Below are 20,476 nucleotides of genomic sequence, written 5' to 3' on the forward strand. Positions count from 1 at the left end.
TTCATGCTTCCTTATGTTTTTCAGGGAAGAATTCTGCACAGAAATACTGATATTTGATGCTGAACAGAAATGTTCTTTTGCACACTCTTTCTAGATAGACAGATGGTTGTTTTGGCACGATGGTTGTTTTCTGCACCAACGTTTCCCCCACTTGCAGCAATCTTGCACAAAAATAATGCACATGGTTCTTTGGTGCAATATTTCTGTTTTCTGAACACAGAGAAATAGCAACCTTGCACAAAAATAAATAGCTGTCTGGAAACAGTGGCTTTGCCCATGCATCACACACCTAGATATGTTATGAAAATGCCTCATCTCCCACTCATAACACTGAAGCTACCCTTAAATATAGGCAGCCATACAGAGGGACAACATTCTGTAGTACTAGGGAATGACGCACCAATAAATGGTGGCCCATCAGTGAGTGGTTGTATGTTCACCAGCATCACAGTTTTTTTTCTTTCAGTACAGATGCCTGGATTTTAAGGTAAATTTGGGGGCATTTGTGGTCATTGCAATGGTACCACAGTTGCAAATGTGAAAACAATTGTAAATATCTAACAGAAAACTACCCAGTGGTTTTTTGGCACAAAAAACAACACTTTTAATGCAACAAGACTCATCCATTTCTGTTCAGAACAATTTCCTGAAACATTTCAAAATGTGTGACTGCCAAGTGAGAATTGTGAAGAAGTGCTCGTTTTCTTTGCAATGAGGAGAAAACTGGAAATTACTCATCTTTACTTGGCAAGAATGAAATACTCAAATATTTGCATCTCTTTTAATAGTAAAGCTAATGTTGCAAAATGTGCTTTAAAATTATTGGATCCCAACAGAAAATGGAATTTCTCTGTGGTAGCAAACTGTAAAAATGTACCTTGGAGTATTAATCAGATTCAAAACTTGCATTAAGCCATCTGGCATGTATGTATTGTATTATATTTATTTATTCATATCCCGCTTTCCTCCCAAAGCTGGGACTCAAAGCATCTTACAGAATAGAAAGAGATACAGGTAAAAAACACATGTGGATGAAAAACATACAAAACATTTTTATAGTTACATTTGTAAAAGTTATGTTTATAGTGAAGATGCATACTGCTTATGGAGATGCGCAGCTGCCTTTTCTAACAACCTTGAATTTGAAGGTGTGGTTCAGATTCTAATTCCCTGTGAGACCCCAATCAGATATTACATGGTGAGACCCCAATCAGATATTAATGTGATTGTTAGTTTTGGATAGATCAGTCTATTTCTAATCAATTTCAGTTTAGGAAATGTCAAGTCACAAATTTCACCTCTTATCTGCATCAATCTGCAATTTGTTTAAAATGCAGAGAAAAATACATTCCAATGTATTTTCTTATTTCACACTCTATGCAATGTATATTCACTTCATTATACCGGTTTATCCAAAACTATATCACAACGTTTGGTGAAGTGCAATGTGATTTGGTGTTTTTCTTTAGCAGAGCAGACCAAATAAATCCCTGAAATATATCAAGGGATAATACATAGTGAACTAATTATTGGTGAGTGAAGAGGATGTATTTGTGTAGAATAGGACAAGTTAGATCTAACCTTCAGACTTTAAGTATTTTATCCTAACCACATCATGATCACAGCTTGCTATTTCAATACTGAGTTTCCTCCCTTAGTATATAAAATTAGAACAAAATGGAATTTTAGTATAAAATGAGGGGTTAGAATCCTGAATCTACCACTTCAAACAGGGACTTTAAATATTTCATGTAGACATGGGGGCTTTCTATTTTGAGGTTCTTGAAAAAGCCTTTGTGTCATTTGGTGTGATATCTCTCTCCTGCTAACCCTTACTGCTTTCACTTTGACCCTTTTCTTTTAAATGACTCAAATGTTTCAGATATACATCACTGCCCCACTGAGTTTTTGCTTCACGTTTGCTTTGATTACGTTGCTTCCACTCATCTTGTCATGTGGCTATGGCACTGTTTAATCTCTCTTTTTGGCCCTGAAATAAGATCTATGCACTTCCAGGGTTTTTCAAAACCTGGAAGAAAGGTTTGTACCAAAGACATGTACCCACTAACAACTACAAAAAGAAAAAAGGGGGAAACACAGAAGTTCTTTCTTGAAATTAGTCCGCATGTTCTTGAAAACAGCATTTTCTTTCTCTCCCTTTCCTCCCTTTTTAGGAGTGGAGGAGAATAGTTTGGACAGCTTTGTGTTTGATACATTAATTCCTAAACCCGTTAGTCAACGGTACTTTAATTTACTGATGGAGCATCATAGAATTATCCTGTCAGGGCCCAGTGGCACCGGGAAGACTTATTTAGCCAACAAGCTTGCTGAATATGTGATAACTAAATCTGGAAGGAAGAAAACAGAAGATGCCATTGCTATTTTTAATGTAGATCACAAATCAAGTAAGGTAAGATCTAAGAGAGAAACATGCAAACATACACAGATACAAATACCTATCTATTTGTTGTTGTATATTGCCCAGCCAGTGTAAATACAAATACAAATGGAAATTTGAATATCTTACAAAAATACAATATGCATTTACATAGAATACAATGATTTTTTTTCTGAAGAGAGGTTGAACATTTTCATCTTTTTGAAAAATCATAAATCGCATCTTTCTGCTTGCACTAACCAAATGCTTTTACTCCTGTGTCAATTTGGCCCAGAGCAGCTTACAGACACAGCAAATATGTGCTCAATCAAGGCCATTGTCCAGACTGGGACTGCATAGGCCCCATTGGGGCTGTCACTTCTGTATCAGTGCACCTGCCACCACTCTTAGCTTTTTTTTTTTGTCGTGTCAGGAGCGACTTGAGAAACTGCAAGTCACTTCTGATGTGAGAGAATTGGCCGTCTGCAAGGACGTTGCCCAGAGGACGCCTGGATGATTTGATGTTTTTATCATCCTTGTGGGAAGCTTCTCTCATGTCCCTGCACGAGGAGCTGGAGCTGATAGAGGGAGCTCATTCGCCTCTCCCCAGATTCGAACCTGTGACCTGTGGGTCTTCAGTCCTGCCGGCACAGGGGTTTAACCCACTGCACCACCGGGGGCTCCACACCACTTTTAGCTGACCATTGTGGTCATATCCACTGATGTCACAATGAGGTGGCCACATGACCAGCAGGAAGGAGACATGACAGGCAGTGTCCAGGCACTCAGACTGAGTTCTGTAGTTGGCTAGCAGTGACAGTGGTGACTACATAGGTGTAAACCATCTCATTCCCTGATCAGCAAGGGGAAAGGATAATGCTGACGATGTCTGCCTGGACAACATGTCTGGCCAAATGGGACCCAACCCAGTGTCTAGACTAACCTGAAGTCCCCAAATACTCTGGAGTTTCAAATAAGTTCCAGAGTATCTTCAGACTTTAGCTAAGTGGGACAACATGAAATGTACAAAAATGCCATCACCACTACCCTGGGATACTCACCAGAACCCTTGTGAACATTAAAAAAAGCCATCCAGCCATTTGTGCTGTATACAGATGTTTTTGGCCCGTCTTTGAATCCTTCTGCTTCCTCCAGAATTACCGAGTCTCCCATACCCCTTGTGCACTAAATTTTTTCTCCATTATCACAAAATAAGTTTTGAAGATAAATAGGTAGTGGAACACCAGGTCTCGGCGGTGGTCAGGGGAGCTTTTGCACAATTAAAACTTGTGCGCCAGCTGCTCCCGTACCTTGGGAAGTTTGACTTGGCCACGGTGGTCCACGCTCTGGTTACATCCTGTTTAGACTACTGCAATGCTCTCTACGTGGGGTTGCCTCTGAAGACTGCCCGGAAGCTGCAATTAGTCCAACGAGCGGCAGCCAGATTACTAACAGGAGCGCCAGCTCCACTGGCTGCCAGTTAGCTTCCAAGCACAATTCAAAGTGCTGGTGTTGACCTATAAATCCCTAAATGACTCCGGCCCAGTTTCCCTGTCCGAACAGATTCTCCCCTATGAACCATCAAGGTTGTTAAGATCTTCTGGAGGGGCCCTGCTCTCCGTCCCACCATCTTCGCAATTGCGTCTGGTGGGGACGAAGGACAGAGCCTTCTCGGTGGTGGCCCCTCGACTCTGGAACTCTCTCCCATTGGAGATTAGAACTGCCCCTTCCCTCCTGACCTTTAGAAAGTTGGTGAAAACCTGGCTTTGTAAACCGGCATTTGATGAGTGAGGCAATGGCTTTTGACCACACGGATGGATGGAGGGAGATGAATAGTGATTTTTATGCTAACGACTTGGCTTTATATAATTATAAGAAGAACAAAAACTAAAACAAAAACAAGAAACATTGCAGACAAAAGTAGAGAATTTGGAGGCAGCATGTAACAAATTGGAGGCAAGGCAGGAGAGGCTAGAACAAAAGGAGACAGAATTCCAATTACGATTTAGAAATATAGAAGAAGAACCAAAAGAAAACACAAGAAACAAAATATGTAAGATATTGGCTGAACTACTCGGTGCTACGGAAGAGGAGATATCGGACGACGTGGAGAAGTCCTACAGAATAACGACAAGTTATGCTAAAAAACATAAAGTAGCTCGGGATATCATAGTTCATCTGGCCAGAAGAAATTTGAGAGAAGAAATTTTGAGAGAAAATAACAAAAACCCCCAACTCTATAATGGAAAAAAGATTCTTATTCTAAAAGAATATCCAGTAAGTACACAAATGAAGAGAAAGAAATATATGTTCTTAGCAGAAGAACTAAAGAAAAACCAAATCCGCTTCAGATGGGAAAGATCAGAAGGTATGATGATTACATACAAAGAAGAAAGAATCTGGGTAACATCAGAAGAAAAAGCTAAAAATTTTTACAAAAGATTGATGAGAGATCTGAAGAGAGACATGTCACCAGATGATCCAGATGATAGAGATACGAAAAGGGCAAGATTTCTGTCCCCGACCTTAACGATGACCCTGACCCCGAACCCCCCTAAGCTGGACCTGGACCGACTGGCTGAGACTAAATAAATAAATAAAAATGATGATGCAACTGAAGTGTTGGAGTCTTAATGTCAATGGATTGAACTCCCCACAAAAACGGAAAAAAGTTTACAATCAAATAAGAAAAGGAAAATTTGATTTAGTGGCACTCCAGGAAACACATATAAACCAGAAACAAACCTCACACCTAACTCAAAAAAATATAGGGACAGAATTTCATTCTTCTGCAAAAGAAAAAAAAAGAGGAGTGGTAACCTATGCTAACCCAAGATTAGACCCCAAATTAGCCTTTAAAGACGAGGAAGGAAGAATGGTTGGAATAAGTATAAAACAAAATGGTCAAAATATATTATTCTGTAACATATACGCACCCAATGGACCTAAAACAAAATTTATCAAAGATTTAAGAGAAAATCTCCTTAAACAAAACTTCGACAGCCTAATAATAGCAGGCGATTTCAACGGTGTAATGGAAACAAAATTGGATAAATCTAAAAAGAAAAAGAGGAGTAAAGGAAATAAAATGAACCAATTGCCCCAAAAATTTTTAGATTTGAAACAAGAATTTGATTTGATCGACCTTTGGAGAATAACACATCCAAAAGAAATAGACTATACTTATTTCTCAAATCGCCATCAATCATGGTCCAGAATTGACATGATATGGGCTTCAAAAACAATATCTACAAAAACAGCAAAAATCAAAATTCAGCCGAGAATATTATCAGACCATTGCCCTATGGAATTAGTATTTAATGAATTAAAAAGAACCTACAGGTGGAGATTAAATGACAGCCTCATAAAGTCAGAAGAAGATATAAATAAAAACAAAGAAATATTAAAGGAATACTTCCAACTTAATACTTCCCAAGCAGTGCCAATACAAACAATCTGGGATGCCAGCAAGGCTGTAATGAGAGGGCATCTCATCCAGCAAAATGCATATAGACAGAAACTCAAAAGACAAAAAATGGAAAAGATAACCCAACAGATTACTATTTTAGAAGGAAGTCTAAAACAGAACCCAATGGATAAAAAAATAGAACAAGATTTGAAATCATGGCATATCCAAAGAGAGAAATTGGAAACAGAACAATTAGCCAAACAATTAAAATATATAAAACAAAGAGACTTCCAACATGCAAACAAGCCGGGACGCTGGCTCTCTAGGAAGATACAACAGAAAAGGCAGAAACAAATAATAACAGAAATAGTAGTAGAGGGCAAACAATATACAAGCAATCAAGATATTATGAGGCAATTTTATAAATACTACCAAAAACTTTATGCTAAAGACCAAATAAAAAAAGAAGAGGTCATGTCTTTTCTGGGAAAACAGAAATTACCAAAAATAACAGAGCAACAAAGATTAAATTTAAATAAAGACATAACGGAAGAAGAAATTAAAAAGGCAATAATGAGAATGGATGGAAACAAAGCACCGGGTCCGGACGGCTTCACAGCCTCTTATTATAAGGTTATGAAAGATGAGTTGACCCCACACCTACAAAAACTGATGAATGGAATTATAAACAATCAAAATAAAATGCCAGAATCATGGAAAGTAGCCCATATCACAATGATTCACAAAGAAAACCAAGACCCGCGAGACGTCAAAAATTACAGACCCATCTCACTCCTAAATACTGATTATAAAATTTTCACGAGTATCCTTGCAGAAAGATTGAAGTGCTTCCTAAATGATTGGGTGAAAGAAGAACAATCAGGCTTCCTCCCAAACAGGCAGATTAAAGATAACGTAAGAATTTTATTAAACACAATTGAGTATCTTGAAAAACATAATCAGGAAGAACTAGCCCTGCTAAGCCTAGACGCTGAAAAAGCATTTGATAATTTAAATTGGGATTACTTCAAATTACTAATGAAAGAAATGGATCTCGGATATCAATTTATTAATGCCATAGATGCAATATACGACACACAAGAAGCCAAAATATTAATAAACTCACAAGAGTCCAAAAGCATAAAAATAAATAAAGGGACAAGACAGGGATGTCCTCTCTCACCCCTGCTTTTTATAATGGCGATAGAAACTCTACTAAACAACATAAGGAATGATCCGGAACTAAGAGGCATCAAAATTCACAAAGAAAATTATAAAGTAAGGGCTTACGCAGATGATATAATCTGCATTATTAGTAACCCAACAGAAAACATATTAAAATGGCTAGAAAAAATCAACCAATACAGGAAGGTAGCAGGATTAATAATAAACAAGAAAAAAACAATGTTATTGACAAAAAATCTCCCAATAAAGAAAAAAGAGGAACTCGCACGCCTAACGGAATTCCAAATAGTAGAGAAGATAAAATATCTGGGCGTAACACTGACAGCAAAAAACTCGCAACTAATGAAAAATAACTATGAACAAAAATGGAAAGAAATTAAAAAAGACCTAGAAAATTGGAAAAACTTAAAACTTTCTCTATTAGGACAAATCTCGATAATCAAGATGAACATTCTCCCAAAAATGCTATTTCTTTTCCAATCCCTACCAATAATAAGAAATATGAATATCTTTAATATATGGAATAAGGACATTTCCAGATTCATTTGGCAAGGGAAAAAACCGAGGATAAAAAGGTTAATTCTAACAGATGAAATAAAGAGAGGCGGCCTTGGACTACCGGACTTGAAAACATATTATGAAGCTTGCTGTCTTAGCTGGATTAAAGATTGGACTACTTTACAAAGGAGAAATGTCTTAACATTAGAGGGGGCAGACCTAAGGCGAGGGTGGCATGCCTATTTGTGGTATGACAAAATTAAGATTGAGAAAAATTTTACAAACCACTATATTAGAGCTGGCTTAATCAAAATTTGGGAAAAATATAAAAGAAGATTTTATAACAAAACACCACTATGGCTGTCACCCTTGGAAGCATTTCAGCGGAGAGAGCTTGGCTGGGAAACATGGCCCACCTATGAAGACCTAATTAGGACAGAAAAGGGGACATTTACACTAAAAGAAGAAAAGGAGATCAAAAAAATTTTTACCACCCTATCATGGTTAAATTACAGACAAATATTGGACTGCTATAAAATTGATAAAGAATCAAATTTTGGAAACAAGGAGGGATTTTGGGACACTATTATCAAGACAAACAATAAAATAATAACAAAAATTTATAAAAAACTATTAGAATGGACAACGGAAACAGAGCAAATAAAAGAATCTATGATTAAATGGGCACAAAATATAGGCCATCAAATTCGTTTAGAACAATGGGAGAAGATTTGGAACCAGAGAATGAAATACACCTACTCCTATAATTTAAAAGAAAATCAAATTAAAATGATACATAGGTGGTATATTACACCACAAAAAATTTCAAAGTTTGACAAGAAGGCACCCGACAGGTGTTGGAAATGTGATCAACACATAGGGTCCTTCTACCATATGTGGTGGACGTGCCCGAAAGCAAAAAAGTTTTGGAATACAATTCATAACAATATACAAAAAATACTTGAGATAAAAATAAAGCAAGAACCAGAGTTCTTCCTGCTTGGAATGTACAATACAACTGGAGATAAAAATAAAGACATTATTTTTAACTATTTGATTATAGCAGCCAGGATTGTATATGCTAAAAGATGGAGACAGAGTGAGATACCACGAATTGAAGAATGGCAATGTAAGATATTAGAAATGATGAACATGGATGAGTTGACGTACTGGCTGACACCGATTGAAGGAAAACCGAAAAAGCAAACAAATTGGGACTTGGTGAAAAACTATTTCAAACATCAAAATATAGAGGTCGTTTCCTGAAAATCACAACAAAATAAAAATAACTGTACCACAGGAAAGCATATAGAACCATTAGTAATGAAGGACACCACAACTTTTTTCCAGATTATGGACTTGGATATTATCTCTTTTTCCATTTTTATTTCCTTTAAAATAAATACAGATCTTCAAAGAACAGATGGAAGTCCACCAATTTCATTTTTTTTCTTTTTATTTTTTACTTTTCGATTTTTTACTTTTTTTCTTCTTGCACTTTTTGAGACCTTTTTTTTCTTTTTTTCTTTCTTGGTGTATGTGTAGACCTTTTCTCTACACAACACCCAATATTTACTATCATTTCCTACTTTACTATCTCCTTCACAATTATTCCCCCACTTTCCTTGTAATCACACAAAAATGCAATAAAAATATTTTTTTAAAAAATAATAATTATATGATAGTACTTTAATGTGTTTATATTATCGATGTGATGTTTTTAAACTATTGTGTATGAACCCCCTTGTTGTAAACTGGCCTAAGTCCCTCGTTGGAGGTGAGAAGACCGGATATAAAAGTTCTAAATATAAATAAATAAATAAATAAATAAATAAATAAATAAATAATGGGACTACAAGAGAGAGAGAGTGGTGAGTGGCAGTGGAATCCGCATTACATAATCAGTTGGAGCCTGACTATAATGTCATTATTAACAGCTTGAAGAAAATGTAGCCTCAGTCTATTGCTTGTGTACTGTGTGTTGTATTATATGCTATCTCCTATCAAGAACCCTGCATGATCAGAAACCATTGTCTCATGTAAGAACCTGTCAGAGCTTCATCCCTGGTAGGGCAGGAACAGGAAGCATTAGCAGGCCCTCAAGCTCACTTGTAGCTAGCATCTTGTCCAGTGGTTCTCAACCTATGGGTTCCCAGATGTTTTCACCTTCAACTCCCAGAAATCTTAACAGCTGGTAAACTGGCTGGGATTTTGGGGAGTTGTAGGCTAAAGCACCTGGGGACCGACAGGTTGAGAACTACTGATCTTGTCTATCAGAACAGGGATTAGGCAAATGACAACAGGAAGCCCTTGCTTTAACAGAAGCTTGGTAGACATGAGGAGACCAGTATAAATCTTTCCATTTTATTCTATTGCCTTTCTTTTCTACAAGGATGTGCAACAATATCTTGCTAATTTGGCTGAACAGTGCAGTGCTGACAACAGTAGTGCTGACCTCCCAGTGGTAATAATTCTTGACAACCTCCACCATGTTGGTTCTTTGAGTGACATCTTCAATGGTTTCCTTAATTGTAAATATAACAAATGGTAAGTTTTGTCTTTACCTTGTTGTGAAATAAATCTAAACATAAAGATTAGCATAGCAGATGGAAGATTAATTTTGTGTACAATCAGTCCAATTTAATTAAGAAACATGAGCAATTCCATTATTGTCTGTTAAGCATGTTGTATGTATACTTTTAGGGCATGAGGTTAAATAAACTTAAATGTTAATGATAAAATTCTGAAATGTTTCTTTTGAAACAAAGACCTTATTCAAGGCCTTACTCAGTGAAACAGTTCAGTATAACTAGACATTTTTAGCATACTGCTTTAAGTCTTCTCCGCTTATAATAAAATGGCAAACTGATCTTTATTCACCATAGCAGTATAACCTTAATAATAATATTTTCTACTAGCTATTGCTTTGTCTGTCATTGAGGAGGTCTGACAATGCTATTCCACTGGAGTTTAAGAAGCCTCCAGTAGAACACTTCATTTTACTTAGGTTTTGCATGAATAATGAACCTGATTTTATTGTGTTTTTATTCTATCTCCACCCTTCAATTGATTTAGTATTTTGTTGAATTTTAATAGTGATTTTTTTCTCTTTTTTGGATGAGCTCTTAACTTAAAAGTTAGAGTCAAAATGGGTTAAATAAATGAATTAACACCTTCAACCTTAAATATTTTAGCCCCTATATTATTGGAACAATGAACCAGGGAGTTTCATCTTCACCTAACCTAGAATTGCACCAGAACTTCAGGTAAGTGTTCTTTCTGCTTGTGAAATCCTATGCATGCCAACTAAGAATTAAGTCCCTCTGAGATGAATCGACCTTTCTTCCACATTAGTCTGGATAGGATTACAGCCTGAAATACCAATTTTAGGACCTTTCTGGAAGATTTATTTTTAATTAGAATACCTGAGTGATTAAATCTCTGTTCTTTCTAATATGGATATTAGGAAAATAGCTATAGGAGGGAAAAATAAAAGAATATCCCCACAAAAAAAATCTGTTAAATAAATTATTATTTTTCAGTCCCCAAGTTTTTAAAACTCCAGAGAGTGAGACACCAAAAATTGTTCACCTATAGAAGTCTTCTATTTCTTGTGCTTGCATTCCCATGATATATTTGACTACCTGTTCTATTTGGATGCCCAAAATTGTATTTAAAATCATTAAGTGAAGTTTGAAGTTACTGAAATGCTAGAGGATGACTCTGCTGTCAGTTTGAGTGTGTAGTCCAGAACTTGTGTATCTTGAATCCACTATCTTTATCTCTTTTGTCTTTGTCTGTGTAGGTGGGTGCTGTGTGCTAATCACATGGAGCCAGTCAAAGGTTTCTTATCTAGGTATTTGAGAAGGAAATTGATTGAGACAGAAATTGAGAGAAATTTCCGCAATAATGACCTCATAAAAATTATTGACTGGATTCCTAAGATATGGCATCATCTCAACAGCTTCTTAGAAACACACAGTTCTTCTGATGTAACCATTGGTGAGGCCTTTCTTCAATTAATAATGCTAATTAAATGTCAATACGGAACCTCAAGGCTTATCTAAACTTACAGGCTTACTTTCAGTTTGGTTCTCTGATGTCAGAATAATTGGCAGCTAACCTTTTGTGTCTAAAGAAAACATTTGGAAGTTGGTTGAATCGGAAGTTGTATTTGTGAACTTCATATTGCTGCTTAAGAGCTGTAATGAAAATTTCCTTGCTAAAAGACACAAAATCATTGACATCTGCTTCACAGCTGCAGTATATTGGCTGAGCTCATTCTTCATTTTTGTACAACGTTATCAGCTCAGCAAGAACTCATAGGATTCACCACACTTCTAAACAATCCTAACACCATCTTCACTATATTTTTAAACAAATTTATTTAGTTTGGTGAAATTGCAGAATGGCATATTTGTGCCTAGGATTTAAATAGAAAATCATTTTGAAAATGTAGCTCTGATATGACAATTGTGAGGAATAACATCCACCAGTAGAGTAGATCAGGGAAACAACATCACAGCATTATTGTTCTTGAACATGAACTGTATTTCCTTTGGCCTATCTCTGCATATTGCTACTACAACCTACTTAACACACATTGCCAATAAGATATCTTGGAAGATAATGCCCTGCCAAAAACAGTAACTATGTTTAATTCAAATATGGACCAGAGTCCTATACCATAATCCATGTTGTGAAAATGTAAATCTACTTAACTACAAGCAAAGGCACTAAGAAACCCTGTTAGTGAACAACAAAGATGCATAATGGGACACCAACAAGAGCAGCCATGGGCAAACCAGCCCTCCAAATGTTTTGGACTTCCAACTCACACAATTCCTAACAGCCTAGAGGCCATTAGGAATTGTGGGAGTTGAAGTCCAAAACCCCTGGAGGGGTTAAGTTTGCCCATGGCTGAGCAAGAGTGTTGCAATGAACATCAATAGATCTTGTGATGCATTGGCCTTCCCTAGCTGCTGTTCTGATGCATATCGAATTCCAGTGTGTATCAGTCTGTGTTGTTGTACATTAGTCCCAATAAGTATTGGGTCCAATTGGTTACTTTTCTGGTTCTGCTACATAGCACGTTATCTCTGCTGGATGTAAATGTTACAAAACTGTTCTAACAGACATAAATCAATTTAAAATGGACATAATTCCCACACAGTATTCTGGCCAATATTTCCAATTCATTGTATTTCAGTAGATCTCAAATTCTGAAGGTTTATTTAGTTCTTCTCAGCATTATACTGCTTAATCCAAAAGTTCCCTGCACGCTTGTGATATCAAAGCAACTATTACTATATATGTGCAGGTTAGACTCCCTCAACAACCCCCAAAAGGAGAAGTACATTTTAACTCACACATTTTTTTTCCTCACATTTTCCTCCAACAATCTTTGCCTAGACCCTGCTACGGCATCAAAATATATCAGCCAATAACACTAATAGAAACAGAGAAGGCAGAAGGTTCAAAGACCAAGGATATAATTACATGAATAATGTGCCCAAGAATAACATCATTTTACATGTTAAGAACAAACAGAGTTTTTTAACTGAGCTTTCTTGTTTAAAGAAACTCCAACTCAATTTAGCAGTCACTTACACAGCAGCTGTGAGCAGCTGCAGTATAGACAAGTAAGTGAGCTATTGTTCAAAGTATTTAAGAGGCAGCGTGCCTTGTTTTAAAGTAAGTATGATTTATTGTTTCTCCCAACATAAGTAAATACCAACGGGAAGTTATGAAGAAATGTATTTTTATAAATGTAGTTTTTACAAGCCATACTCTAAGACTTTATAAACAACATAAAGAAAAACATTTTCTATTATTTTTGATGTTTTAAATGAACAGGCAATTAATATTATAAATAATATTGTTAGCACATTTTAAAAAACAAATATGGTATTTTTCCAGGTCCTCGCCTTTTTCTACCCTGCCCTATAGACGTTGATGGTTCCAGGGTGTGGTTCACAGATCTCTGGAATTATTCCTTGGTACCATATATTATGGAAGCTGTGAGAGAAGGACTTCAGGTAAAACTTTAGTGTGCTATGTTCAAGTTTTGCATATGTAGTTCTTGCCACTGCCAACTACCATTTCTTCTTTCACAGAATGTCCAGAATAATACTATGCAATGTGGAGATACATTCTAAAATAAGCAAAATCCTCATTGGAAACCACTATTTTCTCATAAAAATGGTCCATGAAATGATGCTATAATCCAAAGTAGCATTATTGTGGAAATTCAAGGGAAGCAAACATGGTGGCCATAAACACTAAGGAGAATTTTGTTCCCTGAAATTGAAACAAAACTAGTCAGTGCTCATCTCCACCCCTTTCCTCTGTCCACATTGGAGCAAGATGGTATTTGGTTATAATTTTTGCTCCAGCATTCTTCAAACAAAAGGAAATAATATGTGTGTTTATTTGGTTAGAATTTTCTATAGTTATCTTAGTTATGTATATATACTTAGTAGGCGTGTGTGAAATTCCGTCGGCCAATTTAGATTTTGGATAATTTCAGAGATCCAGCAGCTGAACTGCTTGAAATGTACCAGGAAGGATGCCTTTGGAACCTTCCCAGAATGAAAAGTGGACCACCTAATCATTCAGCTAAAAATTCAGGAACGGTTCATTGATTTGGGTTTACTTTTCACATTGATTATCTGACCGTTCATTTTGCAAGCAATCTCTCGGTGGTGGGGGTGAAGGGGCTAAACGACGAGCTCAGCCACACTTGCTGCATCACATTTCTCAGCCAATCACAGGCCTGGTTCTGTACATACAGCTTCCCTCTTGTGGTGCACACTAGCTTGAACTTCAAATCCCAGAACCCCCTCTTATGGTTTTTTTAAAAAAAATAAAAATCTTATTGGCAAAAACTTTAATTTTTTTCCCAAAACCAGTAGATTAGTGAAATATTTTGAAACTTGGCAGACTTGCAATCATAAATGTGGCTTACAAGTCTGACAAGTTTCATTCAAATAACTTTTTTTTAAAAAAAATCAGGCCTCAAAGCATGTGACTTGTCCAAAAGGCTTAAATTGGAAAAATGTCCTTAAAATCAGTGGATGAGTGGATCTTTCTGAAACTTGGCAGAAATCATGCCCTACTCCTGTTCTGTCACTATGGAGAAATTCCATAGGACACCTTTTTAAAAAAAATGTTATTTATAAAAACTTAATTTTTTTTCCAAATATCAGTGAATTAATGAAATGTTTTGAAACTTGGGAGGCTTGCAGTCATAAACATGTCCTAAAGTGTGGTAAATTTCCTCCTGATAGCCATAAAATGACTGAGAATTCCCCCCCCCCCCTCATGTTTCTGAATGCAGCCAGCTGCATCAATTTCTCAGCCAGACACAGGCTTGTTGTGGCCATTCTCCTCCCATCTTGTGGCATGCACTGGCTTGGGCTTCAAATCCCAGAAACCCCTCTTGTGGTTTTTTAAAAGAATGTTATTTTCTAAAACTTTTTTAATTTCCCAAAAATCAATGGATTAGCAAAATGATTTGCAACATGGCAGGCTTGTAGATGTGACTGTATCCTACAAGTATGCCAAGTTTTATCCTGATAGCCATAAAAATGATGGAAAGCCAAAGGGTGCAGGTATCCCCATTGACACCAATGGACCAAATCTTAGCAAAATGAAAATGGAACTCAGGATTCTGAATTATGAATCTGACACCCCCCCCCCCCCCAATCTCCTGAATTTTCCCAAAAACAGAATGGTGGGGGGGACCAAAAACAGAACTGAAAACAGAATTGATTTCTGCCGTTTCGCACACCCTAATACTTACCTTCATAGCACAGCATCTAAAAAACCCTGTTAGTGAATTGCAAACATATGAATCAGGGCACTGATGAGAGTGTCTTAATGCACATTGGGTTATACCAATGTATATTGGCAATTACAAACCATTGTCTAAATATACATCAGTCACTTCACGGGCTATGTAATAATGTAGGACATGTTGATGAATATTGACATTGTGAAATGACTCTGTTTTATTTCTTACAGATGAGCCCATTTAGGAAAGTACAAATCACTTACTGAATTTTGTTCTTCATTTTTATTTTGGGGTGGACATTTAGATGTATGGTAAACGAGCACCTTGGGAAGATCCCTCAAAGTGGATAGCAGAGACGTGCCCATGGAGTTCTTTGCAGCATGACTGGTCATCATTACTTCAGTTAAGACCTGAAGATGTTGGTTATGAAGGTTATGCATCTGCCAAAGAAGGAACGACCTCAAAGCACATTCCACAAACAGAGTCTGAAGGCGATCCCTTGGTAAAATGAAAACTTTTTATTATTTTTTATAAGCTATGTTGTTTGCTTTTCATCATTAATAAATGTACATGGATTCAGTTTGTTTCCCAGCTAAAAATGTGAAAGTATAGAACAGACATCTGTTTTTATGAATATGTGTTGTCATCCTGGGACACCAGGAGAAAAAAAAATTGATATCCTAACATTCAAGATCAAATTACTTTAAGAGCCAAATCTCAGAATTTATACACAAAGTTTGCTAACATTCCATATCACATCAGAATGAGCTAAAAGCAGAACAGAAGTTAGTGATATTGAGATATGCTCATATTTGCTTCATGCTATTTAAGTTGTTCCCTTCCCTAAAAGTTTTCTTGAATCTAATTCTTACTTCTTGTGGGTGAATGGCTGCCATTAATTTTGGGAGGCAGCGGGGGGATTGCATTTGTAAGGGAATAAAGATAGATTGAGAAGAATGATGGATAATGGGCAGAAAACTCAGGAGAAACTATTGTGAGGATGGAAAAGCACAGAGAAGGCAGTGACAGAGTGAACACATTAGGAATGTTTGAAGGGAGAAATGCAAAAGAATCCAGAGAATATTAGAGGTATATATATAAATAAGTTAAGTTAAGAGATGGGCATGTGTAAGATGGACATAGGAGGGTGGATTAAAACATAGTGCTATTTCTACGTGATTTTTGATGGAAGACAACTTTGCTCTTCATTTTAAATAATGCACCATTTAAAAATGCTGTCAGTGTAGATCATTTCCCTGAACACCATGACAAGAGGGAAGCTTTATAAATATCAGTTATAATTATGGTAATTTTAGACACTGAGCATCCCAGGAGTCCCTGGGGCTCTTGATGTTAAGTAAGATGTGCTTAAAGTCTGCACTGGAACCCAGCCTCACAGCTGTGGTGTGCTATTTTCTCTTGCCAAGGTCAGCTTGTGGACAGCAGATGGTGCTCTAGCATTCAGCAGCTGGCTTCTGCCCATTCCACTTCATACATTCCACCTCCCCTTTATCAGAGATGCAAATATGAAAGGGATCATGTTTCCTTTTCTTCCCCCGTGAATCCTTCTTAAACTTAGATAAACCGTGGCATTGGGAAAATGACTGGCTCAGATCAAGAGCTCCCTTTCCCACACCTTTCAGTTCCCATTTCTTTGCATTTTTTCCCTTGTTTCTATTCATTTATGACTATTCAGGCCTCCAAAAAAGAAGAAATCAAAGGTGTACCTTGGAGAAGGCAGTGTATTCAGTCTTGAGTATTCCAAGCTCTGTAATATTGTGAAGTTTTATTGTGACCATCCCATCCTCTTTGCTTTTTGTGGGGCTCTGAAAAATATAGATACCGTTGTGTTAATTCATACATCAAACGACAAGCATTTCCTTACCTCTTTTTCAGATGAATATGCTAATGCGGCTCAAAGAGGCAGCCAGCTACTCAAGTGCACAGAGCTGTGACAGCGATACTGCCAGTCACCATGATGAAATCCTGGACCCCTCACTTGAATCAACACTCTAGAAGGGACTGTGCATGGGTAGAGGATGTTGGTAAACCTATTCCCGCTTCAGGTTCTGCCAGTATTGAAGCAGTAAGTCAGGGCGCCCCGAGAGAGAGAGAGAGAGAGAGAGAGATTGAGAGAGATTGAGAGAAAGAAACAGAGAGTGAGAATGAGAGCAAGGAAGAAAAAAGCTGTGTCATATTTAGGTGGTCGACTTCACTCTGAAAAAGTCAGGAACACAAATCAAAAAGGAAAGCTTGAATTAGTTTAATTTCAAGACATTTCAGTATCTATGGAGCTGAGTGAGACCCCATCAATCAACTGGAAAAAGCCTTTTCACAGGAGGGCAACTAATCTGATTGCACATGTGTTAGCCAAACTGGAACCTCTTTGGGTTTGTTTTTTTTTTCCTTCCTGTCTCAAAGGTTTACAGTGCAGTATTTTTATTTTACACTTCAATTTTCTCTGAGGTGCTGCATTGGTGGTCTTCTTGATCCACCTCCTCTGACCTCTGTTGTGCCCCAACGGCACTTCTTACAGGACTCCAGTAGTGTTTCAGTTGTACACTGCTGCCCATTCCAAAATGAGTTTATGGGGTGGGGGGTAGAATGGGGTGGGGGGAGGACATGAGAGTAAACTCAATAAGCACAAAAGTATTGTGCAATTGCCAGAAAAAACGCTACTGTGATATGCTGGATAAGTGCCAATTTGATACTAAACTGCCATGTTTGCAGTGATATGGTCCATCAAGGTTTCTGGGTTTTTTTGTGTAAAAACTCATCTGTTTTATATACAAGTTGTTTTTAACCACAAGGGTATTTTATAAACACCTGCCCATCTCTTAACTTCACATCCAACACTGACTAAAGGCTTTCTTAGGGCTTTGTTTTTGAGCCTTTTCAGTGGAGGGGAAATAAAAGAGAATATTTCCTATGGTGCTGTCTCACTGCCTTAAAATCAATTTCTAGAACAGTTTTACAGTTGGTTTAATTTGTTAAACCATTGATTATTTACACTGTTTTCTTTCTTCATTTACTAATGAGAGAGCATCCATGAACACAGAAGCTTCATGTCTGTATGCCATGATGTGTAAAAATGAGATGGCTGGAAGGGTGAACTATTGATATAGATATATAGATAGTATTTTTTATCTTGTGGGTAGATTGCCTACCATCCAAAATGTTCAAGTGACTCAGAAGCCACACCCAATTAATTATGGTTAAAGACAAAAGCCCAAGATGGTTGGCTCAAACCCATTTAGTCCTATGGAACGAGCTGATTGAAAGATAAATAGTTGGGGGGGAAAGCACCCAGCAGAGCTGGGTAAGCGTGTTGCAGCATGAGCACAATTTTTCTTTATTCTTCTTCCCTCCTCTTTTCCCCCCAGTTTGAAGCATGTTGTTTTAATTGCAGTTGTTGTACATGAAGAAATTCAGCATTATGAACACTGCCACAGTGATACCCACTGTGGAAGAGAGAAAAGTTTATACTGTAAAAGGGGAGGGGGTTGGTTTTGCACAGTCTACTGGGAGGGGTATTGTAAATATTAAAAAAGAGCCTTGCACAAATGAAAGCAAACAAACAGCAACAACAAAAAATAAGAAACTGTATTTTATCCTGTTGGTGTTAAGAGATGTTTCATTTATTGAGATGATCTGTATGTTACAAACAAAATCCAGAGCGCAAACTTTACAATCTGTTTTAATCTCACCTGGTGTGTTTGTCTTGTATTTAGAATTGTTATGACTATGCAGGAGCTATTTGTGCTAGAGTGAGCATGTTTCAATTTACATTATAAAGCCAATAAATTGTAGGAGAAAACAAAAAATTACGTTGCTAACTATCCTGGCAGGCTACACCAGAATGAATGAAAACTGATCAGAGTAATTGGATGTGCTGATTCAAATTAACACAGATAAGCCAAGGGCTATGGCATTGTGTAGATACGGACTTGTACATTTGGAGTCCCAGTCCTGAAAATACTCACTTGAAGCATGCCCAGTTGCCTGGTGTGTGCCAGTGAAGCACTTTTGGTTCTAGCTAGCCAATGGCTATCTTCAGGACATCCAAGTGGTGCTACAAACTCTGGTGACCATCTTTTGGCCATCTATTATGTCACACTAAGACCAGTGCAGTTTTCCTTGCTGTATCACTGAAGATACAGGTCTCCTACGCGGTGCTATTGCCCTAATCAAAAAACAATCAACCTCTGATTTTATGCACACAGAATGTAGTCAGAATTACGTCAGGCACCAAAATTAAGATTCTTTTCTTATATTGTTAAATAGCATGTCACACTCTGGCAAATATTATAACATCAGCTGGTCTTTATTATATATGTGGTCTAAAACAACAAGCAAACCATTCGTCCCTGCCACTTCCAACACACATGCACACACTTACACAAAACCTATATATGTGTGCCATGTAATACAACATTCCCTGCAATACATCTCGGTGAATCCACCTAGTTTACAACTTTAAAAATTTGTTTGTGAAACATTTGTCTGTACACATTTTATATTTTGTACATTTTTGATGTAACATATCATGTAAATAGACAGAAACAGTGAGATAAATCATCTGAAAAGTTTTGTAGTCTTTGTAAAGCCCTAATAATAAGTATTTGGTGTCATCAGACTTAACTGGATGATGTATTTTCTATTGATTTATTGTTCTTCTAGCTTGTAAACCAGCTTGCATATATTTTTTGCAGGTGTGCACACTGTATCTGTCTAAATTATTACTTTGCCATTAAAGTGGAATTATTTATTGACAGTTGAGTCTGTTGTCTTTGCACGTAAGAGATCAAGACTGTTAGGCAATCTCATGGTAATATTTATGTTTTGTGGCATTAGGAAGCATAGCTATGTCTTCTTGTGCAACCCTTCAAAATCTATCTTTTCAGCAACACAGCCCCCTCCCAACACAACCATAACTATGTTGCTGGGGAGTAAGCAAAGATACATCTGAGTCTCTTTATGAATATGCTGTAATAGGCATCTGCAACACCCAAGGTCTGAATACTTCTTTCCACTCGGTGGAAACATTTATTTATTTATTTACCTTATTTATATACCACCTTTCTCAGCCCGAGGGCGACTTAGGGCAGTTGGAAACAATGGCCATCTTGTGGGTTGCAGGCTGTACTGCTAAACGGTAGACTTTGTGAGGAGGGTTTGCTTGTTGCATGTATTAGGACCATTAAAAAGAATA

At 37.1% G+C, this 20,476-nt stretch overlaps 1 protein-coding gene across 17 annotated transcripts in view; it reads left to right on the plus strand.

Moving 5' to 3' along the window:
* NAV3 (neuron navigator 3) overlaps positions 1-20,038 on the plus strand; it is a 619,870-nt gene extending 599,832 nt beyond the window's left edge. For all 17 annotated transcript variants that reach the window (XM_060777419.2, XM_060777418.2, XM_060777420.2 and 14 more), the window contains 7 exons: positions 2,175-2,410; positions 9,862-10,016; positions 10,664-10,735; positions 11,275-11,471; positions 13,389-13,507; positions 15,569-15,766; positions 17,161-20,038. In XM_060777419.2, coding sequence (XP_060633402.2) covers positions 2,175-2,410; positions 9,862-10,016; positions 10,664-10,735; positions 11,275-11,471; positions 13,389-13,507; positions 15,569-15,766; positions 17,161-17,280 — 1,097 coding nt within the window. In that variant the 3' untranslated portion in view covers positions 17,281-20,038. The remainder of the gene's footprint in view (positions 1-2,174; positions 2,411-9,861; positions 10,017-10,663; positions 10,736-11,274; positions 11,472-13,388; positions 13,508-15,568; positions 15,767-17,160) is intronic.
* The last annotated feature ends 438 nt before the right edge of the window (positions 20,039-20,476 follow it).

This window comes from Anolis sagrei, chromosome 5 (genome assembly GCF_037176765.1).
Source record: "Anolis sagrei isolate rAnoSag1 chromosome 5, rAnoSag1.mat, whole genome shotgun sequence".
Lineage (NCBI taxonomy): Eukaryota > Metazoa > Chordata > Lepidosauria > Squamata > Dactyloidae > Anolis > Anolis sagrei.